At 33.3% G+C, this 15,603-nt stretch overlaps 1 protein-coding gene across 9 annotated transcripts in view; it reads left to right on the top strand.

Annotated features, from left to right (window-relative positions):
• Nucleotides 1-15,603, top strand: part of PHF14 (PHD finger protein 14) — a 200,398-nt gene that overhangs the window by 183,127 nt on the left and 1,668 nt on the right. For 5 of the 9 annotated variants that reach the window (XM_031936051.1, XM_023224837.2, XM_031936052.1 and 2 more), the window contains one exon: nucleotides 800-885. The exons of the other annotated variants lie outside the window; for them this stretch is intronic. In XM_031936051.1, the coding sequence (XP_031791911.1) occupies nucleotides 800-885 (86 nt within the window). The remainder of the gene's footprint in view (nucleotides 1-799; nucleotides 886-15,603) is intronic. 9 annotated transcript variants of the gene reach the window in all.

The raw sequence follows: 15,603 nt of genomic DNA, 5'->3' as shown, positions 1-15,603 counted from the left end.
GATTTGAAAATTGCTTTTGATCAGTACTTCAAGATAGACTTAGGACCTTTTAAAATAACTGAATAATAATCTGGTCAGTATCCATTGAGCAAAAATTGAATTATTTTGGAAAAGTATGTGAAGCTTTTAAAATTTATCACAAGCAATTCTAACTGTACATACGGTATATTGAAAAAAGAATACTTCTTGTAGTCAGAGCTAAGTTTGGAATCCTAGCTCCTCTAATATTTTTGGATATGTGACCAAGGGCAGTTCCTGAGTGTCACCAATCTTCAGTTTCCTCAGTGGGACATAGGAACAATAATATTTATCTTGCCTGGCTTTTGTGAGGATTATAAATAACGAATATAAATACAAGCCTTTAATAATATATTCATTATATATTTTGTATATACTTAGGAAGTACTCAAAAGTCGAAATTATTATTTACTTGATTCCCGTGCTTCTATATAGTAGGGAATTCATTCATATGTCCGGGAACTTTTTATAAGAACTATTCATTGAAAGGCTACAATATGATAGGAATAAGACTAACTTCTAAGGATATTGTAGTAAGAAAAACAGAGAATCTGCTGTCGTGGAGCATGCATTCTAGTAAAGGAAGACAGACAGTCTGTAAATAACCAAGTAGATGATCATTTTATTGTAATAAATGTTACGGAAAACAATCTGAGTGATGGAGGAAGGGCAGATTTTGGACATAAGGTCAAAGAACTCCTCATTCATTGAACCTGCATGACAAGAAAAATGAACCATACAGAATCAAAGTCAGAGGAAACATCTAGTGCACTTTGTTCAGGAATCAGAGGGAAGAGCAGCATGTTTGGAGCCAGGTGAAGAAACTGAACTTGTGAGCAGATTGGAGAAGTCAATGAAGCCAGAAAGGTGAGACGGGCCTGCTGATGTACTTTCTAGGTCATGGCAGTAGTTTGAATTTTACCCTAAATACAAAGCTACTAGGGAGTTTCAAGCATGGGTGGATTGTGATGTAATGTGTATTTTACAAAGATTACTGCCTCCTATATAAAGAATAGGTATACAATTATAAAACCAAAACAAGGAGACTGATCAGGAAGCTATTGGATTAATCCACAGGCAAGAAACATGATAGCTTGAACTAAGATGGTAACAGTGGAGATAGAAAGCACTAAACAGATTTTAGATACCTTGGGTGATAAAGACAGCAAGAGTTGGCTATAAAGTATGAGAGAAAGAGAGGAATTAAGGAATGACCCCTAGAGTTTGTGTTTGAACAAGTGAGTGTTACAGACCAAGAGAGGTATAAGGCATTTTTAGTGTGGATAGGGGAAGTCGAGGGACGGGAATCAAGAATTTGGCTTTGTACATGGTATGTTTGAGGTCCTAATTAAAAAGTTTAGTGGAGACAAGTAGCAGTTGGATATATGAGTTTAAAGCATGGTATAGATGTGAGGGCTGAAGATATAAATGAGAAAGTCATCATAAAATAGTTGGCAATTGTGGCCATTTAGAGTCGTCTCCTGTTAACTTTTATCAAAGGATAGTCGAGTTCTAAGGACAGCATTAAAGATAAGGGAAAAACTCATAGAACTAGAAGAAATTTAAGAGGCCAATATTGTCATTGGTAAGGATTCTTTAACAGAAAACCCACCTACTTTAATATTTCATACCCTGTATATTCAAAATTGAGAAAATTGGGTAGTTATAGGATTCACAGTGTATTGACTTTTAACCTTAGACTTACTCCCATGGCCACAAGATGGCTACACGGTCTCCAAGTATTGTGTCCTCACATTATAATACATAGAGGCAAGCCTATGGAAGTGGTCCCTGTCGCATGCATGCGTGTGTGTGTGTTTTAATAACAAGGAATATTTTCCCAGAAGCTCCCCTGTAGGCTTTCATATGTGTCTTATCCAGAGTCAGTTCATGTCTCCAATAGGGTCTACCATGATAATGATAGACAACACATTTGAAAGAAACTAATGGATTTAACCAGGTTATTTATATGGAATTTACATTGCAGTGAAACTTCATTGCTGTCACTTGGACTATTTACTAAATAATTACTATTGTATTTATATTAAGGAATACTGATATTATGTATACAGAGTTCCTCAATTAAAAATCACATCCACTTGAGTATGTGCGTGTCTGCACATTTCCATATATAAAAGAAAAACAAAAATTAAACACCATTTCAAGAAGGTGAATTAAATTACTTTTAATTTCTCTTCCAATTCCAGTAGTCAATATTTCTAAAAATGAAAGTTACAAAGATAAAAATGCTTTGTATTTGTAAGAATGTGGCCTGCTTTCTTTTAAGCAACTATATACCTAAAAAGGCCTTAAGTCAATTTAATAAACTATATTTGTCTAATTTCTGTACCAAATCATTATTTAGTCTTCTAAATAATGGTCCTACCTAGACCTATATTGGTCCTTCCTAGATTCCCAATATTGTTTTCATATCAGTTGGACTATCATGCTAACATTATTGCCTTATTCAGAGAGAAAGAGCATTAGTTTACATTCTCTACAATGACAACATCTTGCAGACTATGGGGTAACTCTGGGAAGAACTTCAGTTAAAATTGCTGATCAAATGCCCATAGTGTGACTTGGAGGAATTATTTAATTAATAGCCTTTTCCTAATTACTACTTAGGAACAAATGTCTTTAAATGTAATCATTCACCCAATTTATTTATTTATTCTTGTTGTCTATGAATAATATAATTATGTTGTAATACAGTTGAAATTGCAAGATCAAGAAATTAGTGACATAGGTAGAATTGGCTTCTATTTAATAACATAATGATGGTTATTTAGTTAAAAAAAAAAAAAAAAAAAGCCCTGTTTTTGAAGAGGATCCTTACTGTCTATCTGTAGGTACCTATCTTCACTACAGCAGTATGTCATTAATCATTAAAACCTGTCATAAAGTTAAGCCTAGAAAGAGGAAAGAATAGACTTTATTGTGCTTTCTGTGGGCCAGGATTTGTGCTAAGCTCCTCACATTTTATTTTGTCTAATAATTTTAGTCATCAAAAGTAGTTATTGCCATTTTATAGATGAGAAAACAAGGTTCTAATAGTTTAAGTGATTTCTTCAAAGTATTTTTGGGTAGTGTAGGTATCACAGTTAGGATTCGAATCTAGGTTTGCCAGTCACTGACAACAAAGCCGAAATTTCCTCCACTACGCAATTGCATAGAAGAAACAGAACAAATATGAAGTATGTCAGAAGTAACCAGCCGTGAGCACTGTGTAGTGCTAGAACCAGAAAAGCAGAATTCCCAACCTTTCTGTGTTATTTTCCACTACTTTGCTCTTTCTCACTGGGCTTTGGCTGACTTGCCCTTCCTACTGCTCCCTTTACTTAGAATATTCTTCCCTCCATTGTTTGCTTGACCAACTCTTATCCTTCATGTCTCAACGTATTAATCATTTTTTGGAGAGTAGGGGACTTTGCTGAAATTTTTAGATCCTTCTACTAATAGTCCACATAGAAATATGTTTTTCTTTCATTGAATGTGTCATAATTGCAATGATACAGTTACTTGAGTGATCGATCGTTTTAGTTAGATTGTAAACTCCGTAAGGCAGGGATGTGTCTGTCATATACAATTTTTTTTGTTGTTTTTTAGCAATTAGCACAGTGCCTGACACATAGCTAGCTAGTTGATGTTCAATCAGGGAGGAATGAATAGATGGCTTATATAGCATGTTGGAGATCTGTTTTCAAGTAAGATATTTTAAAATTTTATTGTATAAAATAATTTTTTCCTTATATTTTATAGCCTATATTATGAAATATTGGGAAATACTTAATACTTATAGAGTAGCTAATAGGTAATAGAAACCATTGTCTAAATGAATGCATTTTCAGACAAACTTTATAAGTAATTTGATACTTGCCAAGTGGCCTGTTTTGTGAATCATTTAAGTACATACCAGTGGTGGTTTTCATTATGGTAACAGTTCAAAAGAGTTTTAAACATTTAATCATTCTTTAATAAAAGCAAAGTAACTAAGACATAACCAGTAAATCCAAGATGTGGAAATAGTGAAAATAGGGACGTTATTTTTGACACTGATAATAAAGTGCCACTATTGAGGAATTTTTTGTGTGAAATTTTCTAAAATCGTATTTTAAATTTTTCTTGAAGCAAATTCAACTTCTTTTTAGTCCATGAAAAATTAATGTGCCATGGGAGATGTGTTACTTAGATGTCTAATGAGCTATTAAATACCAATAAAACTGTGAAGATTAATGGGTTCACTCTGGGGAAAATAACATTCCATTTGAAATAAGGATATTTGAGGCAACTTAATCTGTTCACTTGGTAGTAAAGTTTTAGAAACTCACTTTCTACACTTAAGTTTATTTCCAAAGCATATAGTCCTTGATGTTGAGTTTACATTAAAAGAGCAGTATAAGTTACATTGAGAAGTATTTGTTTTAAAGATTCACAATACTCACCTTTGGGCACGAGGAAGTGTATGTTATTTTGATATCATAACTGAACTCTGTAGCATAGTAATCATAAAAATACTGTCCTTATATATTGTCATGGTTCAGTTATCTTTATCACCTCCCCATGTATACCTCATGCACTTTATTATATACTTTCTTCATTGCACTGTGATTATTTGCATGCCTCTCTACCACACGGCAGCATGAGATCCTCTAGGCAATAAAACATCTCATTCATATTTTTCTGCAACACCTTGCTTAGTATCTGGCACACAACCATTGTTCAATAAATTTTTGAGGGAGGGAGAAAGGAAGGATTCTAGGAATAGAAGTGACTTCAAGAGTTAGTATCATCTTAAAAAAACAAAATGTCTAACATGAGTCAAAGGACTAAATATATCCCAAACTCTTCTAAAATGAGAACATTATTTGATCAATACAATAAAGTCTGTCAATGGGTTACCAAAAAAAAAAAAAAAAAAAAAAAAAGGTGTTGATTGCCAAACATTTTTACTTTGTTTTGACATTTTATTCTTAATTCAGTCCACCCTAGATCAAATGATGCTTCTATGGAGAAATTTCTTAAGTACCTCTTTTTCCCTACATAGTAGACATCGTTTTGAAACCTCTGATTAAATGTACTGAGATAAAATGTCAGTATTAATAAGGACATCTACCTCCCAAAGAAACTACAGTTGAAGAAATAAAAACGGATTATATTACATTTTTACCATATTACAGTTGAATAATTTTCTAATGGTTCTCAAACTGCATGAGTTTAAAAACATGACAATGAATTTCATGTGTTAGACATCACTCAGTGTTACTGAATGACTGTATGATTCTACTAGCTGTCAACAAATACTCATTTATAGTGTGGAGTCTGTAATGAGCTTTCCATATGATAGAAATACTGAAACCCCGGTTTCCATAACTCTGATTGCCTCTGCACATTATTTTGGCAGGTAACTTTATAGTACTTGAAATCAAATGTACTTACTTCTGAATCATCTAACAAAAATTAGATGTTTGTCTGGTTTTATTTTTGTTGTTGAGATAACTTTAGATTTAAAAAGTTGTAAAAATAGTATGGAGTGTTCTGATATACCCTTTACCCAACTTCTCTTTAGATTAACATGTTATATAAGCACAGAACAATTCTCAAACCTAAGAAATTAATCTTAAAATAATACTGTTAAATAAACTGTAGAATTTATTTGTATTTTACCAGTTTTGCCACTAGTGTTCTTTTTCTGGACCAAGATTCAATCCAGGATCTCCTGTTTCATTTAGTCACTATGTCTCCTCAATCTCTTCCAGTCTGTGGCAATTCTTTACTTTTTCCTTACCTTTCATGATCTTGACACTTTTGAAGAGTACTCTTCAGTTATTTTGTAGAATGTCCCACAATTTGGGTTTGCTTAATATTTTCTCATCATTAGATTGAGTTTGTGCCTTAATGGGAAGGCTACCATAGATCATAAGTGATGTTGCTTCTCTGTGCATCAGAGCAGGGGAACATAATGTCGGTATACATACTATACATTACTAGTCAGCCTTGGTCGATCACTATGTCAGCCTTGGTCGATCAGTCAAGATAGTATTTGTCAGCTTTCTCCACTATAAAGTTACCTTTTTTTATTTTGCTTTAACAAAGTAGTTTTAAATCATTTTAGTTTGGAAGGCAGTTTGGGGAGTTGTTTTATTTTTAAGTCACTAAGCAGTTTTAAAAGTTTTGTGAAGAAATTGATTTCATATTTTTATCAATCTAGTGGAATTTTCGTACATACAATGGGGATTTAAATAAGATATCTTAGGACTCTTTCACCTTTAATATTCTATGACTTGATGTCTCTAAGGAAAAATATAAGAGAGTAAGAGAGATGTTCCATATATGTCATAGTTCCTTACAGATTAGCCTGAAGTCCATCTATGAATTTGATTGGCTTTTGAAATGAATACCTTGACACCATTCTACTTACAAGGGTATTGTACATTGAGGACATCTTATATTAAACAGTTTCTAAATTTCCTAACTGAAAATCTTTATCTAGACATTTTGTTATTTAGATACTGAGTTGTTTCTTAGTCTCAAAATTGTCATTTTAAACTATTTAATAATATCTTTTAATAATAATATCAAAAGATTTTAAGTATTGGAATATTTAGATCAGGCTATTTTATATCTTAATGCAAATAATAATTTTCACTCTGGATCTTCTAAACTTGATACAGTGAAATCAAGTTCTTATGTAGGTAATATTATTTTCCTTAAGAATTTGTTACTTTCATTTTTTGAATATCTGTTATTTATTCTAAAGTGATGTTAAGATTGTTATAATGCCATTTATATAAATTCTATTTGTTTTTGGTTTTTGACATGGTATGATCTATAACTATTTTTTTTAAGTTCTGGGATACAGGATGTGCAGGTTTGTTACATAGGTAAACGTGTGCCATGGTTTGCCCAGAACATCAAGACTCAGCAAAGGAAATATAAAATTATATTTTTAGTATTTTCTTCTACTTTTTATTGTGATGTCAATTAAAATGGCCAAAGATGATGATTGTTATTTTTCTGTTTATTTCTGAGAGAAAAATGTATATTATGAAATGATTTTCTTAATTTTCAAAGAAAATATTCAAACCAATCGTAATAGAGATGATTACCACAATAGAAAAGTGGGCAAAAATTAGGTAAACTACATTCTTGACTCTATCAATGTGGGTATCTTGGTTATGAGATTACACTACAGTTTTGCAAGATGTTACTATTAGAGGAAACAGAGTAAAAGCTACAAGCGATGTCTGTATTATTTCTTTCAACTGCATGTGAACTACAATGATCTCAAAATTAAAAGTTCGATTTAATTTTTGAAAGTACAGAAAATTTAGGAAAGGCAATTTATAGAAAGAAAAAATTATAATAATAAACAGATGAAAATATATTCCTTTTTATTCAAAACGCAAATAAAAAGGGAATGAGAAACAATTTTCCCCTTCTATCAACTTAATAAAAAAAGTTTCAACTTTTATTTTAGATTCAAGAGGTACATGGGCAGGTTTGTTACATGAATATATTGTGTGATGCTGAGTTTTGGGGTGTGATTGATCCCATCACCCAGATAATGACTCTAGTACCTAGTAGTTAGTTTTTCAACCCTTATTCCCTCCTTCCCTCCCCATTCTAGTAGTCCCCAGAATCTGTTATTGCCATCTTTATGTCCCTGTGTACCCAATGTACTCCCGCTTATGAGTAAGAACATGTGGCATTTGGTTTTCTGTTCCTGAGTTAATTCATTTAGGCCTCCAGCTGCATCCATGTTGCTGCAAAGGACATGATTTCATTCTTTTTAAAGGTTGCATAGTATTTCGTGCTATATATGTACATTTTCTTTATCCAGTCCACCATTAATGGGCACCTAGGTTGATTCCATGTCTTCGCTATTATAAATAGTGCTGCAATGAACATACAAATGCATGTGTCTTTTTGGTAGAATGATGTGTTTTCTTTTGGAGATATACCCAGTAATGGGATTGATGGACCTAATAGTAGTTCTGTTCTTAGTTAAAACTCCAAACTACTTTTCACAGTGGCTGAAAAAATTTACATTCCCACCAGCACTGTGTAAGCATTCCCTTTTCTCTGCAGCGTTCCCAGCATCATTGTTTTTTGACTTTTTAATAATAGCCATTCTGACTGGTGTGAGATGGTATCAATGAGATACCGTCTCAAAAGAGAGATATTTCTGATTTGCATTTGCTGACAGTTAGTAATGTTGAGCATTTTTTCATATGTTTGTTGGCTATATGTCTTCTGAGAAGTTCATGTCTTTTGCCCACTTTTTAATTAAGCCATTTGTTTTTTGCTTGTTGAATTAAGTTTCTTATGGATTCTGGATATTAAATCTTTGTCAGATGCATAGTTTGTGAATACTTTCTCCCATTCTGTAGTTTGTCTGTTTACTCTGTGTATAGTTTCTTTTGCTGTAGAGATGCTCTTGAGTTTAATTAGGTCCCATTTGTCAATTTTTGGTTTTGTCACAGTTGCTTTTGAGGACATAGTCATAAATTCTTTCCATAGGCAGATGTCCAGAATGGTGTTTCCTAGGTTTTGCTCTAAGATTCTTATAGTTTGAGGTCTTACATTTAAATCTTTAATACATCTTGAGTTAATTTTTGCATATGGTGAAAGATAGGGATTCAGTTTCATTCTTCTGCATATGGCTAGCCAGCTACCAGTACCATTTATTGAATAGAGATAACATGACTTTTTTTTAATGGCAGTATAGAAGTTGGGTAAAACTTAATTTTAGGGTCTGACTAAGCAAAAAAATATTTTTCTCTCAGTACAAGTTTTAAGTTTGATACAATGAGCTGAGTGTTGTATTAAATTTTTCATTGTCCCGTGAGAAGGATAAACAAAATGCTGTCATGTCCTATTAAAGAAGGCATTGTTTCCACAATGGCCAATCCTAAACAATTCATGATTATTGCTTATATTAATGAATAAGTAATATACTTGTTTTTTTGTGTGTATGACAAACTTAGTTATTGCTGAGTAATTTCTAGTCATTTATGTCTCTGAAAATTTTAATGGGCCAATCACTGATTTTTATTCAATCTGAAAATCTCCTGAGTATGGAACTGTAATTTGACTAGTGATCTTGCCTATCTTGAACATTTTTAGATATTATTTTTAGATTTTAGATAACATTTTTAGATATTATTTTTGTCTGAATATTTCAAAAGCAGGTAATAACTTTTAGATAAAAATATATTTTATTTAAATAAAAATATTTAGATTTTAGATAACATTTTTAGACATTATTTTTGCCTAAATATTTCAAAAGCAGGTAATAACTTTTAAATAAAAATATTATAAATGAAGGAAGGTTACCAATGTAGGAGCCTCTAATATAGATTTTAGCATACACTTTCATGCATATTTCCCAGATATTAGTAGTTTACTACCCAAAGGAAAATTTTCTGTTGTCAAGACCATAAGTTCGTCATGGTTATCAAACATACCCACCATAAAAGAATTCACCTGTCAGAAAAGGCTGTTACAATATTCTTAGCCCCTTCAGATTAGCACCGTATCTTAAATATGTCTTTTTTTGTCTTTTTTTTTTTTTTTTTTTTTTTTAGACAGAGTCTTGCTCTATCTCCCAGGCTGGAGTGCAGTGGCACGATCCCAGCTCACTGCAACCTCCACCTCCCAGGTTCAAGCGATTCCTGTGCCTCAGCCTCCTGAGTAGCTGGGACTACAGGCATGCGCCATCACACCGGCTGATTTTTTTAATATTTTTAGTGGAGACGGGGTTTCTCCATGCTGGCGAGGCCGGTCTCAAACTCCTGGCCTCAGATAATCACCCACCTTGGCCTCCCAAAGTACTGGGATTACAGGTGTGAGCCACGGCGCCTGGCCAGATGTCTTAAACACCTAAAAATATCCATTATAAAAGTTGTAGCTTTTCATATTTATGGAAATATATAAATTTATCAAATTGGGATTGTGCCCATTAAGAGTCTACCCTAACTCATACTTATCATCCATCATTCATTTCCTTTCCTTTCTTTATCGTATTTTGCCACTGTTACTTTTCACTCACTAATCTTTGTTGCCCTTAGTGTAAATATGCCCTCTTCAGATGGCTATGCCAATCCTTAGGGCCTTTTTTTTCCCAGAACAGAGATAGTCCCTCTTGATCCGAGGTCATACATGGGAAATCCAAAGTTGTTTTTTTCTTTCTTTTTTTTTTTTTTTTTTTTTTGAGATAGAGTTTTGCTGTTGTCACCCAGGCTGGAGTGCATTGGTGCAACCTCAGCTCACGATGCAACCTCCGCTTCCCGGGTTCAAGTGATTGTCCTGCCTCAGACTCCCAAGTAGCTGGGATTACAGGCATACACCACCACTGCCCCATTTCTTTGCTATGAAAAGCTGCCACAAAGAAGTAAAAAGTTACAGACGGAGCTAAAAACTTACTCTACTCAATCTGCTCCAGAATCATGAATTGGAGAGAGAAGTGATTGCTCACGAAAAGAAATCGTTATTTATGTATTCTCATATATGAAATTAGAAATTTATTACTGCCCGTTTTCTATCTTATTTGCTATTTTAAAAAATTTCCTATTAATAAATAACGAATGTAATGTTGTAGTATTAAATAAAGGGAGATCTCTTTGATTATCCTTTGTTTGAATCACTAAATAGAGAAAAAAGGTAAGGTTTTAAAAAAGAGCTCTATTCTACTTAATGATATCTGTGTTTGAGCTGAGTTTACTAAGAACATCCCAAGTTACTTTAATTTCATAATATAGCCTTAGAATTTCTAATTAAATATGCACCTTGTGTCATACGAAAAAATTCTTATGCTTTTTACAGTAAATTTAATTAAGCATTTCTTGTAAGTTCATTTCAGTATCTATCATGGCTCACTAAAGTTGGAATTCAGTTGTAAAATGGTATATTAATTGCCTTTTGTATTAAATTAAATAAGAATCTCAAATATGCAAAGTCAGGAAATTTAATTGTGGTCTTCAATTGCTTATTCAATGCATTGGAAAACTGAATGCACAAGTATAGAAAAAAAAAGGCCAAAGGTTGTTAAATGTAGCATATCACACACATTTTGCACTTTGCTTAATGATCCAAGTGTTTATTACTATGAAGTAAATGCACCATTTAAAGAATTATGGTGAAATTGTAAAACGTTAAAAACTCTAATTAATTTCAGGCTGAAGCATGCAGTGTGCTCATTTTGCCTAAAACATTTTCATTATCGTCAGTATTTTTCCAGTTATTAAGATAAATTTTTTCTTCATTGTGCAGCACTAGCATATTTCTGTATTAAAAACACAGTTTTAAATGCTGTTGAGAGTTATATATCTAGCATATGTTTTTAAATGAATAAAAGAATGTAGTTTTTTGACCACAGATTGAAACGATGTAGTCTGTTTCTCTACACTTGTTCCCGTAGCTACCAACAGTTAGAACAGGTTGTCTGTCTACATGTTTTTTCCCTAAAAGCTATATATGCTTGCACTTTTAAAAGAAACATTATTAAAGTATAGAGACAATTCTGACTATTAATTTGGATCCAGTTATAATAACTGTTCCTTGTCTGGTTAGTAAAAGGAATATTTAAAATCTAAAGAAAATATAAGACTATAGAAACATTTTAAGTTAGTGCCTGCCTGCACCGTCTCACCTCATTTTATTGTTGTACCTCCATGTATGTTTGCCTGCTATGAAGAACATATTTGGTAAAATAAAAACACATGACATCTTCTCTTTGTAATCATAGAGTCTTGTAACTCTTACTTATTTCTGGAAATAGTTTATTCATATGGCCAAATTATAAAGGGACTTAGTAAAAGAAAGCTATATTTTCTGATTATGAAAGTAATCTATGATCACAGTGGGAAAGCAAGAAAATGTGGCAAGGCACAGTTAAAATAAAAATCACCATTATGAACATTTTAGGTACTTAGGAATTTGGGGTAGAAGGATGGAAAGCAAACTATTAAGTATAGCTGTATATTTCAGTGTAGAGGCTATAGGTGCGTTGCATTTCTTTTCTCATAAAATCTTTGCCCATACACTTTACTTACTTTATTTGAATTTAGGAAACTTTCATTAAGTAGCCATTTTTATTTTCTGTTTCTTTAATCATTTTACTTTGAAATAATTTTAAATTTACAGAAAAATTGCAAAAATAGTATAGAAATTTCCCATTGCCTTTTATCCAGCTTCCTGTAGTGTTGCCATTTTATGTAATCATAGTACAATTACTGAAACCAAGACATTAACTTTGAGAGGCTACTACTAACTACTCTATGAACCATTTTTAAATTTTACCAGTTTTCTCACTAATGTCCTTAAAATATATAGTCCAGGATTCCCACTGCATTCAGTCATCATATCCCCATAGTCTCCTCCAGTCTGTGATATTTCCAAGTCTTGTCATTCGTAACCTTGACCTTTTTTTTTTTTTTTTTTTTTTTTTTTTTTTGAGATGGAGTCTCACTCTATTGCCCAGGCTGGAGTGCAGTGGCACCATCTTGGCTCACTGCAACCTCCACTTCCCGGGTTCAAGCAATTCTCCTGCCTCAGCCTCCCCAGTAGCTGGGACTACAGGCTTGCACCACCACACCCAGCTAATTTTTATATTTTTAGTAGAGACAGGGTTTCACCATGTTGGCCAGGATAGTCTCGGTCTCTTGACATTGTGATCCGCCTGCCTCAGCCTCCTAAAGTTCTGGGATTACAGGCATGAGCCACCGTGCCCAGCCGACCTTGACATTTTGAAGGCTACTGTTTAATTACATTGTAGGGGGTTTATCTGATGTTTTCTCAGATTAGAATTATGTTATACACTGTTGGGAAGGATACCACAAACCAGAGGTGATGTGCCCTTTTTAGTACATCGTATCAGGGTGTTAATATATATTATTGGTGATATTAAACTTGACCATTTGGTTAAGGTGGTGTTTGCCATGTTTCTCCATTATAAAGGTCCTTACATCAACATCTCTAAAGATATAAAGAAGTAACAGGGAGAGTTGCCCCTTTGTATAATCCTTTTATATAAAAGGATAACAAGATTTTAAGAAATCTTTTAAACTTGGAAGTCTACAAGGTAAACATAAAGTTATCTGTACTCATAGAGTGTAATTTGTATCCAAGTATTACCTTAGTGATATAAATTCCAGATGCTAAAATAGTTGACCATTGCTAGGAGCTGGTTACCTCCTAAGAGGAAGGAAAAGAATGGATAGGTTTTATTAATTGCCATCAATTCTTTGAACTATCTTGAGAACGAAATCACATTTATAAATAAAGAAAAACAGAGGTTCTCCTGTATCACAAATTGATAGAGCAAACTGACTAACATTTAAACAAAATCTTGCAAGTTTTATTTAGTGATAAGATAAATATGGCAGTGTTTTTATTTAATTTCTCTGTTAGAATAACTCAGTCTCATATTGCCACCTGGAGTATCAGCCCATTATTACATGGTCCATCTGTGCCTAGAAATTACCATTTTCACCACAGTTCTATCAAAGTAAAAAGAGCAAGGCTAAGGAACCAAATTTTGTCATTTGATATTCTAGGTGTTACTGTTAATTGAGTGCACAGTCTTGAAATTTCACATATAACTAGCAGATCTGCAAGGATGTTACAGTCAGTGTGTTTTTTTAGAGTATGAATTAACAAGTTTAAACATTAAGAGGTAAGCCTGTCTACTTTCCAGTAGCCTCAAAGGGTACATTTTCTTCACGACTGTTTCAGAACACTTCATGAAACAAATGTCAAACTTGTCAGGGCTGTCACTAAGAAAATGATCCGTGTAGCTAGGGTCTTCTTTCATTGGGAAACAAACAGATGTCTTATCTCAGCAGAGAGAAGCTCTGCTATATATCAGAAAACATTTTTACTTGCCTATAATATCCAGTAGTAAAGAAATGCTTTGGTAAAAAGCTTTCTTTATGCAGTCCTTTATCAATTATATTTTTTTTTGCTGTCTGAGTTACTTTAATGATTTTCATTAATCTGGAACTGCATATACAGTTCTTAGAAAAATTGACCTGCAATGTTAAAAACACAAATTAGCACTTCCAAAAAGACTTCCCTAGAGCTTTATTAGATCAAATATTAATGTTTTTATTTATGATAAAATCTATTACTATTATTTTAATAATGTTATATTATAGCAATTTTAGTATTATACTGTAGCAATTAAAGTTGAATGACTTTTTCACCCCTTCATAATCCTTTTGTGCATCTAGGGTACAGCTATCCTAAAAGGAAGAAAGAGATTGGCGCTTATTTGTTATATAAATGACTTAACAGCATAAAAGGCAAGATGTTTTAAGACAAATCCTCAGCACAAAGAAAGGTGTGAAACAGTTATGTACCTGTCCTGAATAGCAGGCAGTGTTAGAAGGCATGCATTTATAAGCTGTACTTTATTACTAAGAAAAATTCAACAACAAAAAGACAAACATTATATTAAGGAATGTTACTTAACTGGCATATCTATATATTATCCATATATTAAAACATATTCAAATTAATGGAAGTTGCAAATTTTTATTTCACTTAACAATTTTCCAATAGCTTGTATCCATAGTTAAATATGAAAGCAAAGTATATAAGTACCTCCTAGTCCTCAGGGTTATTGTTAAGTCTTTACATTTATGTTTTGACTTAGGGCAGCATTGACGGTTGCTAGAGAAAACTAGATAACCAACCTTGTTAAATCGGGAAGTCATGTGGTGCAGAAACTTAGTAGACTGTCCGTGTGATAAAGGCTCCATCTTTCTTTTATAAAGGGTATGAGGTTGATAATGGCTATTTTGACTTATGTTGCTTCAAACATTTTTGCTTATTTTTATTTTCAGTGCTGTTATAGTAAGTTAAGATTGCTAGAAGTGTGAGTACTAGCAATCTTAATTTACGATAGTTAAGAACAATATTGTGCTTTTCCAAATTATGTATTAATTCAGGCATACCTTTTATTCATTCATTATTCCACTGTTTCACATAGTTCAGAAAACACTGATTGTACTACAACTATATACTAAGTATGCCCTGTTAGATGGTAGGAATGTCTAAGATACAGAAGATAAAACTTTCCTTTGAGGAACATAAGGACAAATTCAGTGCTACATATCAAAAATGTATTGCCATTGGTACCTGCGGATTTAACACTTTCTAACAGTGTCTCCTGAAGAAGACAGGCGAAAGTGTAGAGTAAGATTTACTTTTTATTAGAATGTAGTTACAATGTAATCTCTAGGCGGGGGGCGGTGGCTCATGCCTGTAATCCCAGCACTTTGGGAGGCCGAGGCAGTCGGATCACAAGGTCAGGAGATCAAGACCATCCTGGCTAACACGGTGAAACCCCGTCTCTACTAACAATACAAAAACTTAGCCGGGCGTGGTGGCGGGCGCCTGTAGGCCCAGCTACTTGGGAGGCTGAGGCAGGAGAATGGCGTGAACCTGGGAGGCGGAGCTTGCAGTGAGCCGAGATCGCACCACTGCATTCCAGCCTGGGTGACAGAGTGAGACTCTGTCTCAAAATAAATAGATAGATAGATAGATAGATAGATAGATAGATAGATAGATAGATAGATA

The sequence above is a fragment of the Piliocolobus tephrosceles genome, chromosome 8, assembly GCF_002776525.5.
Source record: "Piliocolobus tephrosceles isolate RC106 chromosome 8, ASM277652v3, whole genome shotgun sequence".
Taxonomy (NCBI): Eukaryota; Metazoa; Chordata; class Mammalia; order Primates; family Cercopithecidae; genus Piliocolobus; species Piliocolobus tephrosceles.
This window is presented reverse-complemented; position numbering and strand designations above follow the sequence as displayed.